We start from the raw sequence: 26,919 nt of genomic DNA, 5'->3' as shown, positions 1-26,919 counted from the left end.
CTATTAGTCAAGGAACTGTCCAGCTGTCCATGAAGTATCAAAACTGTCAACAATATTCAGGAAGTTTCAAAAGCTATCAATGAACTATCCAAAGATGCTCGGTAAGTTGGCATGGAGAAGGTAAGGACAAAGGGTGGTTCATGGGGTCATGGGAAGGAACAAGATGGCACAAAAATGGTATGGGGCAATGGGATGGGTGGGGGGTACGTGATGACATAGGGGATGTGAAGGGGCATGGGGTGGGTATGAGGTATGGATTGGCATTGGTTAGCATGGATAGTGAATAGGAAGTGTGTGGTAGGGAAAGTGTGAGGACTAGAGGGATGTCTTTTGTTTTACGTTCATTTTTTATCCATTTCAAGCCGGTACCGAAGCACAGAAGCAGGCCTTCTGTCCAACCTGCCTCCACACCAGCAACCTCCACATTGTTCCAGGGTCTTCCGCCCAAATTCTTACTTCAGCCCGCCCCCAGTACCCCAACTGAAAATCCGACCTGCGGGCAGACATTTTTAAAGGTCGGATTTGCCGAGCCATGAAATCTAGAACGTGACTCGGGGACAAAGGTTTGGGCCAATGAACCCTAATACCTGTTCTTGTAAGGGATTGTGCACTTGAATGAAATATTTGTGGTTATAAGGATTCATGTGAGCTTAACTTCGGTAGTAGGGAAGATGCTGGAATCTATCATCAAGGAAGAAATAGCGAGGCATCTGGATGGAAATTGTCCCATTGGGCAGACGCAGCATGGGTCCATAAAGGGCAGGTCATGCCTAACTAATTTAGTGGAATTTTTTGAGGACATTAACAGTGCGGTAGATAACGGGGAGCCAATGGATGTGGTATATCTGGATTTCCAGAAAGCCTTTGACAAGGTGCCACACAAAAGGTTGCTGCATAAGATGCATGGCATTAAGGGGAAAGTAGTAGCATGGATAGAGGATTGGTTAATTAATAGAAAGCAAAGAGTGGGGATTAATGGGTGTTTCTCTGGTTGGCAATCAGTAGCTAGCGGTGTCCCTCATGGATCAGTGTTGGGCCCACAACTGTTCACAATTTACATAGATGATTTGGAGTTGGGGACCAAGGGCAATGTGTCCAAGTTTGCAGACGACACTAAGATAAGTGGTAAAGCAAAACGTGCAGAGGATACTGGAAGTCTGCAGAGGGATTTGGATAGGCTAAGTGAATGGGCTAGGGTCTGGCAGATGGAATACAATGTTGACAAATGTGAGGTTATCCATTTTGGTAGGAATAACAGCAAAAGGGATTATTATTTAAATGATAAAATATTAAAACATGCTGCTGTGCAGAGAGACCTGGGTGTGCTAGTGCATGAGTCGCAAAAAGTTGGTTTACAGGTGCAACAGGTGATTAAGAAGGCAAATGGAATTTTGTCCTTCATTGCTAGAGGGATGGAGTTTAAGACTAGGGAGGTTCTGTTGCAATTGTATAAGGTGTTAGTGAGGCCACACCTGGAGTATTGTGTTCAGTTTTGGTCTCCTTACTTGAGAAAGGACGTACTGGCACTGGAGGGTGTGCAGAGGAGATTCACTAGGTTAATCCCAGAGCTGAAGGGGTTGGATTACGAGGAGAGGTTGAGTAGACTGGGACTGTACTCGTTGGAATTTAGAAGGATGAGGGGGGATCTTATAGAAACATATAAGATTATGAAGGGAATAGACAGGATAGATGCGGGCAGGTTGTTTCCACTGGCGGGTGAAAGCAGAACTAGGGGGCATAGCTTCAAAATAAGGGGAAGTAGATTTAGGACTGAGTTTAGGAGAAACTTCTTCACCCAAAGGGTTGTGAATCTATGGAATTCCTTGCCCAGTGTAGCAGTAGAGGCTCCTTCATTAAATGTTTTTAAGATAAAGATAGATAGTTTTTTGAAGAATAAAGGGATTAAGGGTTATGGTGTTTGGGCCGGAAAGTGGAGCTGAGTCCACAAAAGATCAGCCATGATCTCATTGAATGGTGGAGCAGGCTCGAGGGGCCAGCTGGCCTACTCCTGCTCCTAGTTCTTATGTTCTTATGTTATGTTTATGTAGTTGAAGTAAATGTAAATGTAGTGATAGTTTTTTTTAGGAAGGAGAGTTTGTTTTTCAAGAAATATAGTCTGCATTAGACATTTAAAACTTTATTTTATCTGATCTCTGTCTGCATGGTTCCTGAGGCCTGCCCGTTGTGGACACTGGTTGGTGTTCGGGCAAAAGGTGGTGGGTGGGGGAGCACGTGTTGGCAATACATTGGCATCGGGCCACTAAAGAGTCGCGGGGATGTATACGGGGCATAGGTTGGCATGGAGAGCATGAGTGGCCTTGGGAGATTGGTGCAGGAGCATAGGTTGGCATGGATGGTATGACAGGGTGTGGGGTGGCAATCAGACCTGAGATGGCATGGGTTGGTTATGGATGGATCATGGGGAGTGTGGGTGCAGTGAGTGTTGGGGTGAGAACTGGAGGATGTTTCATGCATTATTCTTTATTTTTAAATTTTGAACACGGTGTCAGAGGTCCAGGGCAGGCTTTCTGCTCAGTCCACACCTAATTTTCCTAAACTGGTCTCTAAATCAATCAGTTTTATAACACAATATCAGAGGCTACATGTTTAACTTACTTGGTAATGGTTTCCAAAAGTTAGATTGATACTAGGGAATAAGGTATCAGGGCTGGTCTCTTCAAAATGGCTGATTCTGTATTTGAATATCTGACTTTGGAAAGTATTTATCCATGAATTGTCCCCATAATTTTTAGGCATAGAAGTTGTTTATCATTTTATGATTCGATCATATTTGGTAAAAGTATTTAATGTTGTATAATTCCTGGTTTCTGCAGACGAAGGCGACAGTACCAGAATCAGAATCTTAAACAGCTGCTTAAACTGGAAGGAATTAATTCAGACAAGTTGATGCCACGTCACTCTGGACCAGAAAGGAATCGTGCCAAGACTGGGAAGAATGCACCACATTTCACAGTGTACCTTCCTTTAGAGGTGCTGTCCAGTTCTTTTGAAAGTTAGATATGAGTGATATTAATAGATGAATGGTTAACCCATTTAGAATGCAATACTGTCATCACTAATTTAATAAAGGCATAAGTCCATCTGGTTAACACTTCTCTGAAAATAGCAATCAGAGGAATATTTTATGAATGTGTTAAATGTGCATACAATAGTATCAGTGATGGTAATTTCTAAAATTGGGTAAAACTGATACTTTATTACGAAATGCATAAAAGGAAAGAAACTGAACAGCTTTTTATTTTACGCTCAACTAGCATCACTGAGAATATCCCGGGCGGGATTTTATCAGCCCGCGCCGGTTGGGAGAATCTCCGTTCAGCGCCGTTTTTTTGCACGACGCCGTTTTGCGATTCTCCCAATTGCCAAAATGGCCCGGTCGTGATCGGCGTTGCGCAGCCCGGAGAATCACTGGAGGGAGTCTGTTTAGCGATACTCTGGGGCCCAGATGGGACAAAGTCCCTACCGCATGATCCCAGGTCATGCCGGCGCCGTTCCAACCTGCTTTTAAAAATCGTGAGCAATTCGTGCTGGCTCATGATCCGGAGGCAGAAGGTGAGGGGGTCGGCATGGGGGGACCTACATGTGGCGGGATGGGCACGGCCGTGGCTGGGGGGGGAGAGGGGGTGACGGGGAGGGTCTCCAGGTTCATGGGGTGGCGGGAGGACAGCCCTGCCAGCCGGGAACGGCCCGCCATGGCAGGGCGGTGCCTAAGCCACGGCCGTCATACGGCATGCAGCCCTGTGGCAGTGTCGGCGAAGGTGGCTCAAAGAGGCGGTGGCAGTGGCGGCTGCAGCAGAGGGACAGGCTGCAGAGGGCAAGGTGGCACCCGCTCAGGCTGCAGGGCTGCCCGCCCGACAGGCGCAGGAGGAGAAGGAGACAACGATGGGGGCGAGGCACAGGATGAGGGTACCGATGTGGATTGGGGGGGAGGAGGAGGAGGAGGAGGAGAAGAAGGAAGAGGTGGAGGAAGAGATGCCATGGTGCTGGAGGCACCCGATGAGGCCTCATGTCTACCGGCACCGCATGTCCTTCGAGGACCTGCCGGACAGGGCATACAGGAGGAGACTCCGGATGAGCCGGGAGACCGTCGCCCATATCTGCCACCTGGCACGGCGTGGAACAGGGGGGAGGACATGCTATCCCGGTGGCCATCAAGGTTATGGTGGGCGTGAACTTCTACGCAACGGGGTCGTTCCAGTCGCCGAGTGGGGACCTGTCCAACATCTCCCAGGCATCGGTGCATAGGTGCATCTGTGCAGTGACTGACGCCCTGTACGATGTCGCGGCCCGCTACAACCAGTTCCCTGTGGACCGAGCCCACCAGAATGCCTGGGCAGCGGGATTCGCAGCTATGTACCCATGGTCCAGGGGGCGATCGATGAGGTGTACGTCGCCATGAGGCCACCAGCGGAGAACATGTTCATGAACAGGAAGGGGACCGTCTCCATGAACATTCAGGTGATCTGTGACCACCAGAGGTGCTTTGGGCTGCTGAAGATGCACTTCAGGTGCCTGGACCACTCTGGAGGCCCCTCCAGTACCCGTCAGAGCGGTTCAGCTGCATTGTTGTGGTCTGTTGCGTCCTGCACAATACAGCGCAGCAGAGGGGCGATGTGCTGGAAGAAGAGGAGGCGAGGGGGAGCCCGGGGAAGGGCACGGCTCTCCAGATGAGGAGGATGGGCGGGGGGGGAAATCGACGGGATATAGGGGCTGGATATGGACGGGAGGCTGCACGACGCCAGCGGCTTGGCCAGCGAGCATGGAAGGCGTTGATCGCCGCACGTTTCACCAACTAGGTGGTAGGGGCTCACTGAGGAGGGGCACTGATCCCACTGTATTGCACCACCTCACCACCCCACACCCCCACCTTTCACAACACCCATGAGATGCACCACCAACACCACCCACCATCCTTAGCACCCACACAACCTCATGCACCACACCCCTCCATTACACATCCACCTGCGGCACAACGGGCTGGGCTCACACGGTTGCTTGTGGAAGCGGGTGTGCTCGATGCATTGAGGATGATGACAACCCGGTCTGCGATGGGCTGTGAGCTCCAAATCGTTAGACAATGTCTGACTCATGGCCACATTTACGCCCTCTACCTGGGTGGTCCCTGTCTGCGTGCTGGACACTCAATCACATTGCCCTGTCGAATCGCTGGGGGCGGGGTGGCGTGGATGTCCGGTGGGGGGGGGTGGGGACCACATTACACCCACCGGGGCTCAAGTTCGTTCACCCCTTGACCACAGTGGCACTCAGTCCCCTACCCGACCCCGCCGGCATCGGACATAGCATGGAGGCAGCTTGCATTGGTGTAACAGTGAGTCTAATTAGAAAGGTTATATACATGGGCCCTAGCCCCTATAACTAAACTATGCCCTGCACCCGTGCCAACTTACTCGGTTCCTAACTTCCTGGCCTTACCGGCGCTACCATTACATCTCTGTGCTTCCCCAGACGGTACAGCAGGAGTGGAGGCGGATTGCTGAGACTCCTGCCCTGCGACCTGGCTCCCCGTCGGCGCTCGTTTCTTGGGGCGGCCCAGCTTGGAATGGCCAGGCTGCTCCTCGGGCGTCCTGGATGGCGTGGTGACACCCTGTTCTGCCCGCTGCCCACCAGATGCACCAGGGACGGAACGGGGGGAGTCCGAGGTGCTGCAGTGTTCCGGGATCTCCCCTGCAGGAGTCACCGGCACAGGCCGCAGCCCCTCCTCCTCCCTCGGGGTCCCCGGTGGCCCCCGGGCCTCTCTATGAGACAGGGGTGCGAGCGGAGACAAGCCCCGAAGCACCACCGACACCTGGCACTGCCAATCCTGGAGGCCCACTGTGGTATCGACCAGGATCTGAACGTTAGCAGCGATGGCACTCAGGGAGTGGGCCATCCCTGTCTGGGACTGCGCCACCTCCCTCTGGGCTTGTGCGACGCCAGCCAGCATCTGGGCAAGGCCGCCGATACTCTCAGCGATGGCCTGCTGAGACTGGGCCATCATCTGGGCTATGCTGCCGATGCTCTCAGCGATGGTCTGCTGAGACTGAGCCATCACCTGGGCAATGCTGCCGATGCTCTCAGCGATGACCTGCTGAGACTCGGACAGACTGCGGAACACGGCTGCAATGTCCAGCTGGCTCTGGCACATGGCTGCCTGTGAGAGGGCAGCCCTGTCCTGGGCCATGGATGACACATGCACATGAAGCCCCACGCCTTGCATAACCTGACCTATGGCTGATACCGTTGCCCCCATTGCCTCCACCGCGGACGCAACCTGTGCGGTGTCGGCCTGGGTGGCAGCCATGACTGGCACCACTCCCTGCTCCTGGACGCGGATGGACTCCTCCACCTGCGTCTGCAGCTGCTGGAAGCCGGCCATTATCCCATTGTCTAGTCCCTGGGTGACTAACTTCATCGGGTGTATGGGTGGGTCTGGTAAGACCAGGAACCGTCTGGGCGGCAGCTGGTTGCTGGGGCTGGGCTGACCTCTGACTGTCCGTCCCCTCGGCTGCTCCTACCTCCACCTGCTGTACCGGTACGGCTGTGTAGTGTACACCAGTCAGTGTCCCAGAAGCCCCATCATTAAAATGCCCAACCGAGGTGATAGTCTCTGCGATGGTGAAGGGTGTAGGAGATAGCAGTGTCGAGAAGTCAAAGTCGGCGTCCGAGCCAAAGTCCGGGGTGTCCTGCGTCGACTCCTGGCCCGATCGGCCCTGATTCGCCTCCGTCTGCGTTTCACTGTCCAGTCTGTCAAGTCCTCTGGGTTGCCGTCCTCTGTGTGTCGGTCCTCTGGGTTGGCATGCTCTGTGAGTCAGTCCTCTGTGAGTCAGTGTCCTGGGTGTCAGTTCTCTGTGTGCCCGTTTCCTGGGTTTAAGTCCTCAGTGCAGTGGGGCATGGGGGTGGGGGGGCATGAGGGGGGTTGGCGCGAACCTGGGGTCTGTAACACAATGCAATTGCTGGTATGTGACTTCCTGGTCCTCCACATAATATGCTTGGTTTCTCGGGGGCGGTAACGCCTGGGAGGTTGGCAGGGCACAGCACTTTCTTGGGCCCACCAGGTGTCCCGGCCCTCGTCACATCACCCTGCCTGCCGCCACCTTGGTGCCATTGCCAATGGCTCTATCGCCAAGGCAAAAAGCAATGGGGAGAGCGGGCACACTGCCTCATCCCACGGTGCAACCTGAAATACTCAGAGCTCACCCAATTCGTTCGCACACTCACTGTTGGCATCCGATATAACAGCAGGACCCAATCCACAAACTCCTGCCTAAACCCAAACACCTCCCACAAATAATCCCACTCTATCCGGTTGAAGGCCTTCTCTGCATCCATTGCGACCACCACTTCCACACTCCCCGATTCACCTGCAAATCCACCCAATGCAGCGCCTGGTCAATCACCGAGTACTCCGAACCGACCACCCCAGCCAACAATGTCCTGTCCATCACAAAATAGTCGATCCGGGAGTACACCCTATGTACATGGCAGAAGAACGGAAATTCCTTCGCCCACAGCCTACCAATGCTCCACGGGTCCACTCCTCCCATACGCTCCATAAATCCTTTCAATTCCCTCGACACCGCTGATACCCTCCCCGACCTCGGACTCGACCGATCCAATTTCGGCTCAAGAATTGTGTTAAAGTCCCCCACCATTATCAGCCGGTGCCAGTCCAGGTCCGGGATCGTCCCGAGCACCCGCCTCATAAACTCTACATCGTCCCAGTTCGGGGCGTAAACATTCACCAACACGGCCGGCATCCCCTCCAATTTCCCACTTACCATAACAAACCTCCCCCCCGGAGTCTGTCACTATGTTCCCCACTTCAAACGCTCCCCGCTCCCAACGCCTTCCTCAAGAAGTCCCTCACCTACAGGTAGCAGAACCCATTCGTGTTCGGCAGCAAGTACACCTCCTTAAACACCTCCAATTCCATAAACTACCCCCCACAAACAGGTCCTGAAAATACTCTATGCCAAACCCCAAAACCTTGCATCCAGCACCGCCGAAACAAACCTGTGGTTGACACAAATCGGCACCCACAGGGATTTGCCTTCCATCTTAATAAAAGCAAATTACTGCGGATGCTGGAATCTGAAACCAAAAAGAAAATGCTGAAAAATCTCAGCAGGTCTGGCTGCATCTGTAGGGAGAGAAAAGAGCTAATGTTTCGAGTCCAGATAACCCTTTGTCAAAGCTAAAGACAGAGTAAGTGGGAAATATTTATACTGTGGAGTGAGAATGAAAGAGTATTGAATAGCCACAGAAACCCAGGGAACCAGGGTGCTAATAGCCACAGAAAGCAAGGGGAAAGAGTGCTAATGGCAGTCCCCAGAGAGAACAAAAGGTGTGAAAGGCCAAACTGCAGAGAAACTAACGTCAGAGGGTACACTGTGACAGATGTAGATGTGGGGGAGGGAAAGGGTGAAGCAAAGGGGAAAAAGGGTAACGAAAGGTGGATAAGATGGGGGATTGGGTGAATATATATAAAGAAAGCCAAGAGAGAAAGAAATGGTAAAAAAACAGTTAAAATGAAATGGGATGAAAACAAATGGGTCGAGGTGGGGTAGAGCTCCCAAGATCCCCATAATCCTATCTAAACTTTCAATCGGGTTTGTAATATATAGCAAGAGGTCATCAGCGTATAAAGAGACACAGCGCTCCACAACCACACCCCCCTCCATCAATGACCTGCCACCCCTCGAAGTACTAAGTGCCATTCAGCTTCCACAACCCCCCCCCCCCCCCCCCCCCTCCCCCATCATTGACCTCCCACCCCTCAAAGTCCTAAGTGCCATTGCCAATGGTTTGATTGCTAGGGCAGAGTGGGCACCCCTGCCTCATCCCCCGGTGCAACCCAAAATATCTGAATTGACACTATATATCGCACACTTGCCTTGGGAGCACTATCTAATAATTTCACCCGGTCGACAAACCCCTGTCCAAACCCGAACCACCCAGTCCCTCGAATAAGTACGGCCACTCCACACGGTCAAACGCGTTCTCCGCATCCGTAGGCACAACCATCTATCCACCTCGGCCTTTCGAGAACATCATTATCACATTCAATAGCCTCCGAACATTGGCCAATAGCTGCTGCCCCTTCATGATCCTTGTCTGGTCCTCTCCTATCACTCCTGGCACACAATTCTCTATCCGCACCGTCAGAACCTTTGCCAATAACTTTGCATCCACATTTAACAATATCAGGTGGTACGACCCACACTGCTCTGGGTCTTTGTCTTTCTCTAAAATGTGCAAGATAGACGCCTGACACAGCGTAGGGGGTAGCTTGCCCCTCCCCACCAACTCATTGAACATCTCCACTAACAGGGGCCCCAGCTCCGACCCAAACCTCTTATAAAACTCCTTTGGGAACCCGGCCGGACCTAGGGTCTTCCTCGACTGCATTGCCCCCCACACAATCCATCACTCCCCCAGTTCATTTGGGCCCCTAGTCCCTGTACCCTCGCTTCATCCACTCTCAGAAACTCCAGCCCATCCAGAAACCGCCTCATCCCTTCCAGAGGCTCTGAACTGTACAATATCTGATAAAATGTCTCAAACACCCCCATTTACCTCCCCCAGCTCCATTAGCAACTGCCCCGTCCTCACCTGCCCAATCTCCCTCACTGCCTGCCTCCTCAGCTGCTATGCGAGCATCTAACTTGCCTTCTCCCCATACTCGTGCATTGCCTCTTGGTCCTGCGCATCTGTCCCACTGTCTCCCTCGTCGACATTGGCCTAAGCTCCATTTGGAGCTTCTGACTTTCCTTCAGCAGCGCCACCTCGGGCACCGCTGAGGTCCACTGCCAGAATGGCCTCCACCAGCCTCAGCCTCTCTGCCCATTCCGTGCTCTCCTTACACCCCCTAATCAAAATAAACTTCCCTCTAACCACTGCCTTCAATGCCTCTCACAACCCGAGCCGCAGAGATGTCCTCCGTCTTATTACGCTCCACATAGTTCCGGATACATCTCTCAGACCTCCTTATCGGCCAATAATCCCACATCCAACCTCCACTATGGCCTCTGGGAGTTCGTCCCCTCCACCCCCAAGTTGACCCAGTGTGGCGTGTGGTCAGACGCCATTCGGTACCAGCCACCCCCGCCAATAGTGCCTTATCAAGGACAAAAAAAATCAATCCCGGAGTACCCCCTGTGGACATGCGAAAAGAACAAAAATGAATTCGCCCTCGGCTTCTCAAACCTCCACGTGTCCGTCTCTCTCTCTCTCTCTCTCTCCCCTCCCTCCGCCCCCCCCCCCCCCCACCCCAATTCGCTCCTTAACTCCCAAAACTCCTTCGCCATTGTCGACACCCCCATAAATCTGGGGCACGACTGGTTCAGCTCCGTATCAAAATACTCTCTGAAGCAACTATGCCACACCAACTGCGTCCACATCAGCAACCCACCCCTCCCCCCACCCATCCTAGCCCCTCCTCCCTAACAGAGAAAAAGAGAAAGAACCGCCCCAAAAATAGATCTATCCCCACTTCACTCAAATTAACTAGCCTATCCGCTAGCATGGTGGCCCCACTTGAGGCAGCTGCCTTCCCCCAAACCCCCCCTAATCTCTTGTCCTCCAGATTGACATTGATACCCACAACCCCAATAACTCACATGATATAAAACATGATATAACATTCAACCTGACCGAAAAGCGGTAACATTCCCCCCACTGGTATCTCATAATCCAAAGTTCTCACAAGCTCCCACTTCCATGGTCTCACAAAAACCTGATTGCTTCCTCTGGCGTGTTCATGTAGAACTTCTGGCCCTGAAGTGCGACCCACAATTGGGCTGTGTACAGCACCCCAAACTTCATTCCTTTCTTGAACAGGACTGCTTTGCCCCTATTGAACCCAGCCCGGTACTTAGCCAGCTCTGCACCCAGATCCTGGTGGACCCGAATCACATTCCCTTCTCAAGTGCACTTCCTTGTCTCCTTTGCCCATCAGAGAATCTTCTCCTTGTCCATATATCTGTGCAATCGTATCACCATCGCACTCAGCTGCTCCCCCACCATCGGCCTCCTCCTCAGCGACCTGTGCGCTCAATCCACCTTGGCGGAGGAGGACAGGGTTGTGGTCGGTCGAAGACCCCCTCTCCCACCAGCTTCCCAAACATTCTCGCTACATACTTGGGTGGCCTGCGTTCCATCAATGCCTTTGGGCAACCGCACAATCTGGAGATTCTGTTTCCACAACCAATTCTCCAAATCGACCCTCAGTTTCCTTTGGCCCTCCGCCACCAGCATAATCTCTGCCTCATGGTCTGCCACCAACTCTTTCACTTTTTGGAGAAATGCACTATGTGCCTCCAACCTCTGCTCCACTCTCTCAATGGCTGCCCAAATCGGGTCTGCCACCAGGTCTTCTGAGGCCTCCTGCCTTTGCTGCCGGAACTTGGCCATCAAAAACTCCATCAACTGTTCCGTGGACACTGAGCGGACAACAACACCATGAGCTCTCTGCCATTGTTCCTTCTGTGGCACTTCACAAAAGATCCTGGTCTGACTGTTGCCCCTTTTCAGTTGCAGTCCTTATTTGATAGGGGTGAAATATGCCCACCCGAAGGAGTATCCTCAGCTCTGTCTGTTCCTGTACTTTGTGGCAGCAAATACCCACGTGAACGGGTAACAAGGAGCAAACAATTCTGCGTCAAGTAGGAGTCACCAAATGTGTAACCACTCACTCCATGGCCGCCACCGAAAGTCAAGGTTCCCCCTTGTTAAGGGAAAACCCTGCCCCCAATTACCGGGGTAGTTCATAAATGTGGGGAATCTGATTGAACATAGTCCATGGCCCCCAAGGGGGTCATAACACATTCTACGAACTCATCTCTCAGACCACCTTGCCAATTTTGACTGGTCGAGTCCACATGAAGATTAAAGTAATTTGCATTATTGTTGCTGTACAGCATGATAATCTTAATGATAATCTTTGTTAGTGTCAAAAGTAGGCTTACATTAACACTGCAATGAAGTTACTGTGAAAATCCCCTAGTCGCCACACTCCGATGCTTGTTCGGGTACACAGAGGGAGAATTCAGTATGTCCCATTCACCTAACAAGCACGTCTTTCTCGACTTGTGGTAGGAAACTGGAGCACCCAGAGGAAACCCACGCAGCCACTGGGAGGACGTGCAGACTCCAATACGGATCACACCACTGCCAAACCTTGCTGGTTGAGCCAAAAGTGACTACTGTTAACCCAATGTTATTCACATTTCATGGGATTTTGTGATGGCATTGTGGAATAAATATACATGGGGCGAACTTCTCCGGTATCGGCGCGATGTCCGCCGACTGGCGCCCAAAACGGCGCAAATCAGTCGGGCAGCGCGCCGTCCCAAAGGTGCGGAATGCTCCGCATCTTGGGGGGGCCGTGCCCCAACCTTAAGGGGCGAGGCTCGCGCCGGACGAATTTCCGCCCCGCCAGCTGGCGGAAAAGGCCTTTGGTGCCCCACCAGCTGGCGCGGAAATGACATCTCCAGGCGGCGCATGCGTGGGAGTGTTAGCGGCCGCTGACGGCATTCCCGCGCATGCGCAGTGGAGGGAGTCTCTTCCGCCTCCGCCATGGTGGAGACTGTGGCGAAGGCGGAAGGGAAAGAGTCCCCCCACGGCACAGGCCCGCCCGCGGATCGGTGGGCCCCGATCGCGGGCCAGGCCACCGTGGGGGCACCCCTCGGGGCCAGATCGCCCCGCGCCCCCCCACCAGGACCCCAGAGCCCGCCCGCGCCGCCTTGTCCCGCCGGTAAGGTAGGTGGTTTAATCTATGCCGGCGGGACAGGCATTTTAGCAGCGGGACTTCGGCCCATCCGGGCCGGAGAATCGTGGGGAGGGGCCCGCCAACCGGCGCGGCGCGATTCCCGCCCCCGCCGAATATCCGGTGCCGGGGAATTCGGCAACCAGCGGGGGTGGGATTCACGCCAGCCCCCAGCGATTCTCCAACCCGGCGGGGGGTCGGAGAATCTCGCCCATGATAACTATTTCTTTATTTGTCAAAATTTATATAGAATTAGAAAAAATATGTACCAATGTGGTAATAGGGACTGTGACAATAAATTATCACAGTCCATTGAGAACTGTTTCTCACATTTTTGGGGGAAACATACAGGCCTTCCTCAATGTCCATAAAACTGTGATTAAGATGGGAACTGACCATGTAGAACGGTACAAGCCAGAGCTTGTGGTTTTTAAAATTCTTTCATGGAATATGAGCATGGAATATCACTGGCAAGGCCAGCAATCATTGCGCAACATCTGTCAACACAGATAAAATACTGGAATCCATCATTAAAGAATGTGTAGAAGGACATTTAAAAAATCATCTTACTATCATAATAATCAGCATGGTTTTGAGAAAGGAAAATCGTGTTTGACAAATTTATTTGAGTAATTTCAGGATATTGCAAGAAGGGTATTGAGCAGGTGAATCAGTAGATGTTGAGTAGTTGGATTTCCAAAAGGCATTTGATAAGGTGCCTCATAAAATGTTACAACACAGAGTAAGAACATATGGTGTTGGGAGTGATATATTAATATGAATAGAGGACTGGCTAACTAACAGGAAACAGAGAGTTGAAAAAATGGGGCACTTTCAGGATGGCAACTATTTACAATCAATATTAATGACCTGGATGAAGGGGCCAACAGTACTGTAGCCAACTTTCCGGCAATTCTTATGCATTTGAAAAAGTCTTGGCAAGTTCCTGCAGCCCACCTTTTGGCTATAACACACTGCAGCCATGCAGCAGGTGGTGAAGGGAATTAATTTTTAAGGTGGTGGATGTGGTGCTGATCAAACTGACTGCCTTGGACTCGACAATGTTGACCTACTTGAGTCTTGTCAGAGCTGCACTGACAAAATCATTGAGTGGTACAATGTGCAAAGGAGACTATTCAACCCACCATGCCAGTATTAGTTCTTTTAAAGATTTAGATAATTAGTCACACTTTTTTGTCCATTTCTCATAGTCCTGCAAAGTTTCTCCTTGAAGTATTTATCCAAATTACTTCTGAAAATTATTACTAACTTGCTTTTCGGCAGCCCATTCCAGATTTATTTTAAATCCATTTAGAGGATATGGGCATTGCTGGCTTGGCTATCTCATGTTTCCCTTGAGAAGTGAATGGCCTTCTTGAACTGCCACAGTCCCAGTGCTGTTAAGGAGAGAGTTCCAGGATTTTGGTATAGCGACATTAATCAGAAGGAACGACGATTTATTTCCAAGTCAGCATGGTGGCTGACTTGGAGGGAAACATTCAGATGGTGGTGTTCCCAGGTATCTGCTGCCCTTGACCTTCTAGATGGTAGAAATCATGAGTTTGGAAGGTGCTGCCTAAGGAGCCTTGGTGAGTTCCTGCAGTGCACCTTATAGATGGTACACACACTGCTGCCACTATTTGGCGGTGTTGGAGTGAGTGAATGGTTGTGGAAGAGGTGTCAATCAAGCGAGCTGCTTTCTCTTAGATAGTCTCAAGCTTCTTCAGTGTTGTTGAATTTGCACTCATCCGGGCAAGTGGAGAGTATCCCATCACGCCCTGATTTGTGGTTGATAGGTTTTGGGGAAATCAGGAGGTGAGTTACTCATCACAGGGCTCCTAGCCTCTGACCTACTCTTGAAGCCACAGTATTTATATGTCGAGAACAGTTCAGTTCCTGGTAAACAGATTGATAGTGGGGGGTCCAGCGATGCTGGTGCCATTGAATGTCAAGGGGTGATGATTTGATTCTCTCTTGTTGAAGATGCTCTGTGCCTGGCACTTATGTGGCATAAATATTACTTGCCACTTGTTAGCCCAAGCCTGGATATTATCCAGATCTTGCTGAATTTGGACATGATTGCTTTAGTATCTGAGGAGTTGGAAATGGTGTTGAACGTTGTGTAGTCATCAGTGAACATCCCAGCTTCTGAGCTTATGATGGAAGGAAGGTTTAGCACTGCTGTCTCACGGCGCTGAGGTCCCAGGTTCGATCCCGGCTCTGGGTCACTGTCCCTATGGAGTTTGCACATTTTCCCCGTGATTGCGTGGGTTTTGCCCCCACAACCCAAAGATGTTCAGGGTAGGTGGATTGGCCATGCTAAATTGCCCCTTAATAGGAAAAAATGAATTGGGTACTCTAAATTCTTTTTAAAATGATGGAAGGAAGGTCATTGATTAAGCAGCTGAAGATGGGTGGGCCTAGAGCACTATCCTGAGGAACTCTTGCAGTGATGTCCTGGAACTGAGATGATTAATCTCCAATCACCATGAACATCTTCCTTTGGGCCAGGTATGACTCCAGCCCCTTGATTCCCATTAACTCCAGTTTCACTAGGGCTCCTTGATGTCACACTTGGTCATATGCTGCCTTGATGTCATGGACAAGTCTCTTGTCCATGCCTAAACTAAGTCTGTACTGATGTCAGGAGATGAATGACCTTGGCAGAACCCAAACTGAGCGCAATGAGCAGATTATTGCGAACAAGCGTCGCTTGACAGCGCTGTTGATGACCCCTTCCATCACTTTACTAATGATCGAGAATAGACTGATGGGGCGGTAATTGGCCGGACTGGATTTGTCCTCTTTCTTATCAGGACATACCTGGGCAATCTTCCACATTTCTGGGTAAATGGCAGTTGTAGCTGTACTGGAACAGCTTGGCTAGGGGCACGGCAAGTTCTGGAGTGCATTCTTCAATACTATCGGCTGAATATTGTCAGGGCACAAAGCCTCTGCTGTATCTCTTCAGCCGTTTCTTGGTATTATGTGGTGTGAATCAAATGAACTGAAGGCGACTTCCGGGTGCGGCGATGACCAGCTGAGTCGCACGTTTCGGCAGCTCCCGGTGGAACGGACTTTTGGGCTCTTAATAAGAGCCCCAACGGCAATTTTAACGGCTAAAAGTACTGTGCGGCGAACCAGAAGGGAATCCCCCCTGGATACGGATGAAAAAAGGAGAGGAAGGTGGCCGGATTGCGGTGAATCCTTTAGAGCAGCGGCAAGGAAGGCAAGCAAAAACCAAGATGGCGTCGAAAGGTGGCAGTTTAATATGGGGCCCTGAACAACACGAGTTCTTGAAACGCTGCGTGGAAGAACTCAAAAAGGAAATGAAGAAGGAGCTGTTGGCCCCGATATTACAGGCGATCGAAGGGCTAAAGGAGGAGCAAAAGACCCAGGAGCGGGAGCTTCGGGTCGTGAAGGCAAAGGCTGCCGAGAATGAGGACGACATACAGGGCCTGGTGGTGAAGACGGAGATGCACGAGGCACACCATAAACGATGTGTGGAAAAGCTGGAGGCGCTGGAGAACAACGCGAGGAGGAACAACCTAAGGATTCTTGGTCTTCCTGAAGGTGCGGAGGGAGCGGACGTCGGGGCACATGTGAGCACGATGCTGCACTCGTTAATGGGAGCGGAGGCCCCGGCGGGTCCGCTGGAGGTGGAGGGAGCATAACGAGTGATGGCGCGAGGACCGAGAGCAGGAGAAATTCCTAGAGCCATAGTGGTGAGATTCCTCCGTTTTAAGGATAGAGAGATGGTCCTTAGATGGGCAAAGAAAACTCGGAGCAGTAAGTGGGAGAACGCGGTGATCCGCGTATATCAAGACTGGAGTGCGGAGATGGCGAGAAGGAGGGCGAGCTTTAATCGGGCCAAGGCGGTGCTTCACAAAAAGAAGATAAAATTCGGAATGCTGCAACCGGCAAGACTGTGGGTCACATATCAAGGGAGGCACCACTACTTTGAGACGGCGGATGAGGCGTGGACTTTTATCGTGGAAGAAAAATTGGAATGAGCGGGTTATTTAATAATAATTTTTTAAAAAAGAACGTTTGAAACAAAGTGGTGGGGCGAGTATGGGGGGCGAAGAGGGGGGTAAAAAGGGGGGAAAGAGGAGTTTTATGTTATTAATCCTGCGATGTGGTAACTTTTCTCCCTTCCACAGGAGGTGGTGGGGGGAGGAAAGGAGGTGGAGGAGATGGGGCGTTGGCCATTGGGGGCGGGGCCAAGGGTGAAGCGCGGGCTCGGTTCCCGCGCTATGATAATCATGGCGGGAATAGGGAAGCAGGAAGGAGGGGGCGTCGCACGGTGCGAGCCGAGGTCACGGGGGGAAGCCGAGGTCGGCCAGAGTTTGCTGACTTCTGGGAGCAACATGGGGGGTGTAACTACGCTAGTGGGGGATCTAGCGGGGGGGGGGGGGGTGGGAGGGGGGAATTATTGGGCTGCTGCTGCTGGGGAGAGGGGGGAGCTGGTATGGGGTGGGATGGGCGGGGGGGCACCGCCTGGGGGGGGACACAGCTGCGTGGGAACCGGGTGAGGAGCTGGAAAAAGGGGATGGCTAATCGACAAGGGGGGGGGGTAAAAAGCCCCCCAACCCGGCTGATCACGTGGAACGGGCCGATAAAGAGGGCACGGGTACTCGCACACCTTAAGAAACTTAAGGCAGACGTGGTTATGTTACAGGAAACGCACTTGAAACTGATAGACCAGGTGAGACTACGCAAAGGTTGGGTGGGGCAGGTGTTCCATTCGAGGCTAGATGCGAAAAACAGGGGGGTGGCTATATTAGTGGGGAAGCGGGTAATGTTTGAGGCAAAGACTATAGTGGCGGATAGCGGGGGCAGATACGTGATGGTGAGTGGCAAACTACAGGGGGAGACGGTGGTTTTGGTAAACGTATATGCCCCGAACTGGGATGATGCCAATTTTATGAGGCGTATGCTAGGACGCATCCCGGACCTAGAGGTGGGAAAGTTGGTAATGGGGGGAGATTTCAATACGGTGTTGGAACCAGGGCTGGACAGGTCGAGGTCCAGGACTGGAAGGAGGCCGGCAGCAGCCAAGGTGCTTAAAGATTTTATGGAGCAGAATGGAGGAGTAAACCCGTGGAGATTTAGCAGACCTAGGAGTAAGGAGTTTTCGTTTTTCTCCTATGTCCACAAAGTCTATTCGCGAATAGACTTTTTTGTTTTGGGAAGGGCGTTGATCCCGAAGGTGAGGGGAACGGAGTATACGGCTATAGCCATTTCGGATCGCCTCCACATTGGGTGGACTTGGAGATAGGGGAGGAAACAGAAGGGCGCCCACCCTGGAGAATGGACATGGGACTAATGGCAGATGAGGGGGTGTGTCTAAGGGTGAGGGGGTGCATTGAAAAGTACTTGGAACTCAATGATAATGGGGAGGTCCAGGTGGGAGTGGTCTGGGAGACGCTGAAGGCAGTGGTTAGAGGGGAGCTGATATCAATAAGGGCACATAAAGGAAAACAGGAGAGTGGGGAACGGGAGTGGTTGCTGCAAGAACTTCTGAGGGTGGACAGGCAATATGCGGAGGCACCGGAGGAGGGACTGTACAGGGAAAGGCAAAGGCTACACGTAGAATTTGACTTGCTGACAACGGGTACTGCAGAGGCACAGTGGAGGAAGGCACAGGGTGTACAGTACGAATATGGGGAGCAGGTTGCTGGCCCACCAATTGAGGAAAAGGGGAGCAGCGAGGGAAATAGGGGGAGTGAGGGATGAGGAAGGAGAGATGGAGCGGGGAGCGGAGAGAGTGAATGGAGTGTTCAAGGCATTTTATAAAAAATTATACGAAGCTCAACCCCCGGATGGGAGGGAGAGAATGATGGGCTTTCTGGACCGGCTGGAATTTCCCAAGGTGGAAGAGCAGGAAAGGGTGGGACTGGGAGCACAGATTGAAATAGAGGAAGTAGTGAAAGGAATTAGGAGCATGCAGGCGGGGAAGGCTCCGGGACCAGATGGATTCCCAGTTGAATTTTACAGAAAATATGTGGACTTGCTCGCCCCGCTACTGATGAGGACCTTTAATGAGGCAAAGGAAAGGGGACAGCTGCCCCCCGACTATGTCTGAAGCAACGATATCGCTTCTCCTAAAGAAGGAAAAGGACCCGCTGCAATGCGTGTCCTATAGACCTATTTCCCTCCTAAATGTAGACGCTAAGATTCTGGCCAAGGTAATGGCAATGAGGATAGAGGATTGTGTCCCGAGGGTGGTCCATGAGGACCAAACTGGGTTTGTGAAGGGGAGACAGCTGAATACGAATATACGGAGGCTGCTAGGGGTAATCATGATGCCCCCACCAGAGGGGGAAGCTGAGATAGTGGTGGCGATGGATGCCGAGAAAGCATTTGATAGAGTGGAGTGGGATTATTTGTGGGAGGTGCTGAGGAGATTTGGTTTTGGAGATGAGTATGTTGGATGGGTGCAGCTGTTGTATAGGGCCCCAGTGGCGAGTGTGGTCACGAATGGACGGGGATCTGCATACTTTCGGCTCCATAGAGGGACAAGGCAGGGATCCCCTCTGTCCCCATTATTGTTTGCACTGGCGATTGAGCCCCTGGCAATAGCACTGAGGGGTTCCAAGAAGTGGAGGGGAGTACATCGAGGAGGAGAAGAACACCGGGTATCTCTGTATGCGGATGACTTGTTGTTATATGTAGCGGACCCGGCGGAGGGGATGCCAGAGATAATGCGGACACTTCGGGAGTTTGGAGAATTCTCAGGATATAAACTAAACATGGGGAAAAGTGAGTTGTTTGTGGTGCATCCAGGGGAGCAGAGCAGAGAAATAGAGGACTTTCCGCTGAGGAAGGTAACGAGGGACTTTCGTTACTTGGGGATCCAGATAGCCAAGAATTGGGGTACATTGCATAGGTTAAATTTAACGCGATTGGTGGAACAAATGGAGGAGGACTTCAAGAGATGGGACATGGTATCCCTGTCACTGGCAGGGAGGGTGCAGACGGTTAAAATGGTAGTCCTCCCAAGATTCCTCTTTGTGTTTCAGTGCCTCCCGGTGGTGATCACGAAGGCTTTTTTCAAAAGGATCGAAAAGAGTATCATGAGTTTTGTGTGGGCCGGGAAGACCCCGAGAGTGAGGAAGGGATTCTTACAGCGTAGTAGGGATAGGGGGGGGCTGGCACTACCGAGCCTAAGTGAGTACTACTGGGCCGCCAATATCTCAATGGTGAGTAAGTGGATGGGAGAAGAGGAGGGAGCGGCGTTGAAGAGATTGGAGAGGGCGTCCTGTAGGGGGACTAGCCTACAAGCTATGGTGACGGCCCCATTGCCGTTCTCACCGAAGAAATACACCACAAGCCCGGTGGTGGTGGTGGTGACTTTGAAAATTTGGGGACAGTGGAGACGGCATAGGGGAAAGACGGGAGCCTTGGTGGGGTCCCCGATAAGAAATAACCATAGGTTTGCCCCGGGGAGAATGGATGGGGGATTTGGAATATGGCAAAGAGCAGGAGTAACGCAACTGAAAGATCTGTTTGTGGATGGGAAGTTCGCAAGTCTGGGAGCGCTGACCGAGAAATATGGGTTGCCCCAAGGGAATGCATTCCGGTATATGCAACTGCGGGCTTTTGCGAGGCAACAGGTGAGGAAATTCCCGCAGCTCCCGACGCATGAGGTGCAGGACAGAGTGATCTCAAAGACATGGGTGGGGGACGGTAAGGTGTCAGATATATATAGGGAAATGAGGGACGAGGGGCAGATTATGGTAGATGAGCTGAAAGGGAAATGGGACGAAGAGCTGGGGGAGGAGATTGAGGAGGGGCTGTGGGCGGATGCCCTAAGTAGGGTAAACTCATCGTCCTCGTGTGCCAGGCTAAGTCTGATTCAATTTAAGGTGTTACACAGGGCGCATATGACTGGAGCACGGCTCAGTAAATTTTTTGGGGTAGAGGATAGGTGTGCGAGATGCTCGAGAAGCCCAGCGAATCACACCCACATGTTCTGGTCATGTCTGGCACTACAGGGGTTCTGGGTGGGGGTGACAAAGGTGCTTTCGAAAGTAGTGGGGGTCCAGGTCGAACCAAGCTGGGGGTTGGCTATATTTGGGGTTGCACAAGAGCCGGGAGTGCAGGAGGCGAGAGAGGCCGATGTTTTGGCCTTTGCGTCCCTCGTAGCCCGGCGCAGGATACTGTTTATGTGGAAGGAAGCCAAGCCCCCGGGGGTGGAGACCTGGATAAATGACATGGCAGGGTTTATAAAGCTGGAACGGATTAAGTTCGTCCTAAGGGGATCGGCTCAAGGGTTCACCAGGCGGTGGCAACCGTTCGTCGAATACCTCACAGAAAGATAGAGGGAATGGAAAAGAAGAAGGCAGCAGCAGCAGCCCGGGGGGGGGGGGGGGGGGGGGGGAGAGGAACCAGAAGGACTCTCAGGGTTGTTAATATATATGTATAATATGTATAGGTCGTTGCTATAAATAATTGTATATTGGACTGTTAAATCATATTTTTGGAGAGTGTTTATCTGAGACAAGTCTGTTGCCATTTAGTTTTAGTTTTCGTTATATATTATTTATTCTTTGTTTATAAAACAGGTCATTGTTACTTATACTGTTATATTATTGTGTAAAGGATACACAATGTACTGTGATGGTTGACCAAAAATTTTCAATAAAATATTTTTTTTTAAAAAATGAACTGAAGGCTCTCATCAGTGATGCTGGGCATGCCAGCTTCATCAGTGGTGCTGCTGCTGAACCAATTTTAATGATGGACATCCAACTAAAAAAAAAACTACACTCCATGCACTTCCTATTCTCAGTGTTGGTTCAAAGTGGTATTCAATGTGGAAGAGTACTGTTGATGGAACGTGGTAGGTGATAATCAGTAGCAGGTTTCCTTGTCCATGTTTGACCGGATACTATGAGACTTCACGGGTCCTGAGCCAATGTTGAGGACTCCCAGACCCACTCCTTCACAATTGTATACCACTGAGCTACTACCTCTGGTGAGTCTGCTCTGCTGGTGGAATGGTGAAAGAGGAGTCTGGACATTGCCGAGCACTGAGGCCTTCCTTAGAGCACTTAATGGAGATGGCAGAAAGCCAAAAGGAATCCAAAGGTAAGTGGGATTCCCTTAAATTAGGTTCTACTCCAGCAAGAACTGGAAGATCCTGAAGGCCAAAGCCAGGCCTGCCAGTGTGCTCCACTTTCATTCCAATGCAACTGGGCTATGGTAATGTCACTGGGCTAGGACACTACTCAGCTATACGTCATCCCAGACAAGCCAACATATTGAGAAACTTTTGTCCATCATGTACCAGGCTAGGCAAGAGAGAGTTCTTGGTGGGGACAGGAAAATTTACTCTATAAAGTTTTTTTAAAAATAAACATTTTATTGAGGTTTTTTGGGGGGGCATTGTAACAGCAGCAATATAAACAATGTACATAAAAATATAAACATAGTGCAAATACCGCCACCCTCTCCCACAGGTCCCACCATTACTTAACCCCCTAATCTACGCTAACCTACCCCCTCCCCCCCCCCTTCTACTGACGGTTAATTCTCTGTGAAGAAGTCGATGAATGGTTGCCACCTCCGGGCGAACCCTAACAATGACCCTCTCATGGCGAACTTAATTTTCAGGCAGAGAAAGCCAGCCATGTCCGATAACTAGGTCTCCGACTTCGGGGGCTTTGAGTCCCTCCATGCTAGCAATATCCGCCTCCGGCTACCAGGGAAGCAAAGGCCAGAACATCTGCCTTTCTCCTCCTGGATTCTGGGATCCTGCGACGCCCCGAAAATCGCCACCTCTGGACTCAATGCTACTCTTGTATTTAATACCTTGGACATGACATCAGCAAACCCCTGGCAAAATCTCCCCAACTTTGGACATGCCCAGGACATGTGGACATGGTTAGCTTGTCCTCCCGCACATTTTGCGCACCTATCCTCCACCCCAAAGAATCTGCTCTTCCGGGCCACTGTCATGTGAGCCCGGGACACGACCCTGAATTGAATCAGGCTGAGCCTGGCACACGTTGGGGTCGCGTCGACTCTGCTCAATGCGTCCGCCCAAGGCCCTCCTCTATCTCTCCCCCCAGCTTCTCCTCCCACTGTCGCTTCAGCTCCTCGGTCTGCATCTCCTCTGATCCCATAAGCTTCTTATATATGTCCGAGACGCTCCCCTCTCCTATCCATCCTCTAGAAAACACCCTATCCTGAATCCCCCTTAGTGGCAGGAGTGGGAAGGTTGGTACCTGTCTATGCAGAAAGTCCCGCACCTGCAGGTACTGAAATTCGTTACCCCCCGCCAATGCAAACTTCTTCTCCAGCGCCCTCATACACGGAAAGCTCCCCTCTATAAACAAGTCCCCCATCCTCTCAATCCCAGCTTCCCCCCCCCCCCCCGCCCCCCAACCAGCCACTTCCTAATCATGGCTATGTTAGTCGCCCAGTAATAATTACTAAAGTTCGGCAGCGCCAGCCCTCCCTCTCCCAACTCCGCTCCAGCATTACCCTCCTCACTCGCGGGGACTTGCCCTCCCATACAAAGCCCGCTATAATTTTATTGACCCGCTTAAAGAAGGACCGCGGGATGAAGATGGGGAGACATTGGAAAACAAATAGGAATGTCGGGAGGTCCGTCATTTTCACCGTTTGAACTCTGCCCGCCAGAGACAACGGGAGCGCATCCCACCTCCGGAAATCCTCCTTCATCTGATCCACCAACCGGGCCAAGTTCAATTCATGTAGCCGATCCCAATCCCTCAACACTTGGATACCTAGGTACCTGAAACTCCCCAACCACTCTAAACGGCAGTTCCCCCAGTCGCCTCTCCTCACCCCTCTTCTGGACCACAAACATCTCGCTCTTTCCCATATTAAACTTATACCCCGAAAACTGGCCGAATTCCCCTAAAATTCCCATAATTTCTTCCATCCCCTCCATTGGATCTGAAACATACAAAAGCAGGTCATCCGCATACAGCGAGACTCTGTGCTCCACACCCCCCCGGACCAGCCCCTTCCAGCCCCTCAGAGCAATTGCCAGCGGCTCGATAGCCAGCGCAAACAGCAGTGGGGAGAGGGGGCATCCCTGTCTCGTCCCCCGGTGCAGTCTAAAATAGTCCGTACACTTGCCACAGGATCCTGGTACAGCAACCTGACCCAGTCAATGAGGCCCCTCCCAAATCCGAACCGCTCCAGAACCTCCCATAAATAATCCCACTCAACCCGGTCAAAAGCTTTCTCTGCATCCCTACTCTCCGGGGCATCATGATCACGTTTAACAGCCTTCTTACATTGTCTGCCCCTAACGAACCCCGTCTGATCCGCCACAATAATGTCCGGTACACAATCCTCAATCCTGGAGAACAAAACTTTGGCCAACAGTTTGGCATCCACGTTCAACAGGGAAATCAGCCTGTGAGACCCACATAGCTCCGGGTCCTTGTCCCGTTTCAGGATAAGCGAAATTGTGGCCTGTGACATCATCTGGGCAGAACTCTTTCCCTTGCCTCGTTAAACACCTTCATCAGCACCGGTTCCAATATCCCAGAGAACATTTTACAGAACTCAACCGGGTACCCCTCCGGTCCCGGGGCCTTACCCGACTTCATGGCCTTCAAGCCCTCCACTATCTCTTCCAACCCGATCGGGGCCCCCAGCCCTATTACCAGCTCCCTCCCACCTTCGGGAAAGTCAGCCCCTCCAGGAAGTGCCTCATCCCCTCCGGCCTGCAGGGGGTTCCGACCTGTACAATCTGCTGTAAAAATCCCGAAACGCCTTACTCACCCCTGCCAAGTCCCCCACTAAGTTCCCATCCTACTCTATAAAGTTTTACGGTATATTGGTACTATTCATTTAATTCATTCTGAATCTTCAGTCATACAGTCCTGTCAAAGTTTAAACTAGGTTTAAACCCAAATAAATATCTCTGTCATCTGTTAAGTCCAAGTATATGACTGTGAATTCCTCATGATGTGCTATAGGTGTTTGATGATGAAGAATTTGAATGTCGCACACCAGAAGAATGGTTACAACTTGGCTACGAAGAAGGCTCTGATATTCGGAAACCTATCCCAGCGAAAGCACTTCTACCCAAAGACGACAAGTTAGGACATGGTACAGTATACCAAGGATGTTGTAGTGTAACAAATGTTGTGAGTTTGAATTGTGGTGATCTGTATATCTGTGTATATTAAGCAAGGGGTCAATGTAGATGCAATACAACTGAGCAATCACTAGAGGGAGGTATAAAAACACACGAACAGGAAGTCAGCACACCCTTCACAGGAACGGGAGCTGGTAGCAAGACACAGACAGGCAGCTCAAATGTAACTTAAAGTTAAGCACTGAAGAGAAAACAAACTCACAATAAAGCATCTACTTCAACTTCAAGACTACGAGTGTTATTAAGACACAAGGAACAACACATGGTACCAGGAGACTTCAGAACGCTTACTATAACAGTACACAAGCTGCAGACACAAAAAGACCAAAATGGCAAGGAAAACCCGTACCGGACATTCGACGTGGGAAGACTTCGCTCATTCGATGATATCTGTTGGAACCCCACCTCAGCTGAACACAACCGGTAATTTAAGTAATGACTGGAAAAGATTTAAACAAATGTTCGATATGCCGCGCATGCGCAGTGTACAAAAACCCGCAGAGTAAAGGAAGATCGATGTGCGCATGCGCAATCGAGCCCCACGCATGACGTCTCGAACGTCATGATGTCAGAGGTCCTTGACCACGTCCACTTAAAAGGGAAATGCCCAAAAATTGAAAACAAGAAACTTAAATTTTCTTCCCTCAAAAGACAGAACAATGCCTGAACGTTTACCAGCAGTGGAAGATAACTTTCACAACACCCTGGAACAAGCAGTCTGCACCACCCAAAGTGAAGAGAACGATACCAAATGCGAAACAAAAAACGATGAAGAGAACAAAAACACATCCGAAACAAAAAAAGATGATTTGTTTGTCGAACAATACTACCCAGTTATGGCTGAATTATTCGGATATGCTGATCACAGCATCAGCAACACGGTTGCAAAGCTTAACACGACTCTATTCAGGGTAGATGAATCCAATACCATGATGCCATGGCAGATCGTCGAGACATTAGATGACAGCAATACCCAAGAAGAAGACAACGCCACACAAAGAGCACAGAACGACTCCGTTGAGAGAGCACCGATTGACTCCACAGAGAGAACACTGCATGACTCCACAGAGAGAGCAATGAAAGACTCCACAGGGGGAGCGACGCAAGCCTCCACGGACAGCTCGTTGACAGACTCCAAAATGGAAGCAAACAAATACTCCATTACGAACGCCATGCATGATCAAAACCATGAAGGTCAACCCACCGTATCTGAGCAACCACAAGCAGACTATGAAAGTCTACCAAGCTCACACAATCAAGAAGAAGACTATGTAAGCCTACGCACTGCATGCGAAAACAGTGACAGTGTCATCACACATACAGGAGGAGCAGGATCACAGCGAGGCTGACAGATCTCAGCTCGTCTGTACAGAAGCACAGAGTAGGGCTACTCATGAGTCCAGAGAGACCACGTCAATTGAAATCTTGAAGATTTTGACTCCAGAAGAGGAGCACAAAATGGTACAGTGCTGCACATGAAGGACAATGCCACAGCACACTGCAAAACAATGACGAGACTACAATCATGCCATGGCATGACAATGAATCGCACAAATTCACATCTGCTCCAGAACAAGCAAGCACACCAGCTTTCAAGGCAGATGACACACTAAATCGATACCACAAGCACAGAAAAAAAGTCCATGTCACTCAACATAAGACCATAAGACATAGGAGCGGAAGTAAGGCCATTCGGCCCATCGAGACCGCTCCACCATTCAATCATGGCTGATTTCAACTCCATTTACCCGCTCTCTCTCCATAGCCCTTAATTCCTCGAGAATTCAAGAATTTATCAACTTCTGTCTTAAAGACACTCAACGTCCCGGCCTCCACCACCCTCTGTGGCAATGAATTCCACAGACCCACCACTCTCTGGCTGAAGAAATTTCTCCTCATCTCTGTTCTAAAGTGACTCCCTTTTATTCTAAGGCTGTGCCCCCGGGTCCTAGTCTCCCCTGCTAATGGAAACAACTTCCCT

General features: G+C 51.0%; 1 protein-coding gene across 1 annotated transcript in view; it reads left to right on the top strand.

The window, feature by feature from the left end:
- Positions 1 to 26,919, top strand: part of dnah1 (dynein, axonemal, heavy chain 1) — a 1,119,271-nt gene that overhangs the window by 104,101 nt on the left and 988,251 nt on the right. Inside the window, exons 5-6 of the mRNA XM_072472076.1 lie at positions 2,835 to 2,991; positions 24,757 to 24,889. Of these exons, the coding sequence (XP_072328177.1) occupies positions 2,835 to 2,991; positions 24,757 to 24,889 (290 nt within the window). The remainder of the gene's footprint in view (positions 1 to 2,834; positions 2,992 to 24,756; positions 24,890 to 26,919) is intronic.

Source organism: Scyliorhinus torazame, chromosome 13 (assembly GCF_047496885.1).
Source record: "Scyliorhinus torazame isolate Kashiwa2021f chromosome 13, sScyTor2.1, whole genome shotgun sequence".
Taxonomy (NCBI): domain Eukaryota; kingdom Metazoa; phylum Chordata; class Chondrichthyes; order Carcharhiniformes; family Scyliorhinidae; genus Scyliorhinus; species Scyliorhinus torazame.
The sequence above is the reverse complement of the archived record's forward strand: the minus strand, read 5'-3'. Positions and strand labels throughout refer to the sequence as shown.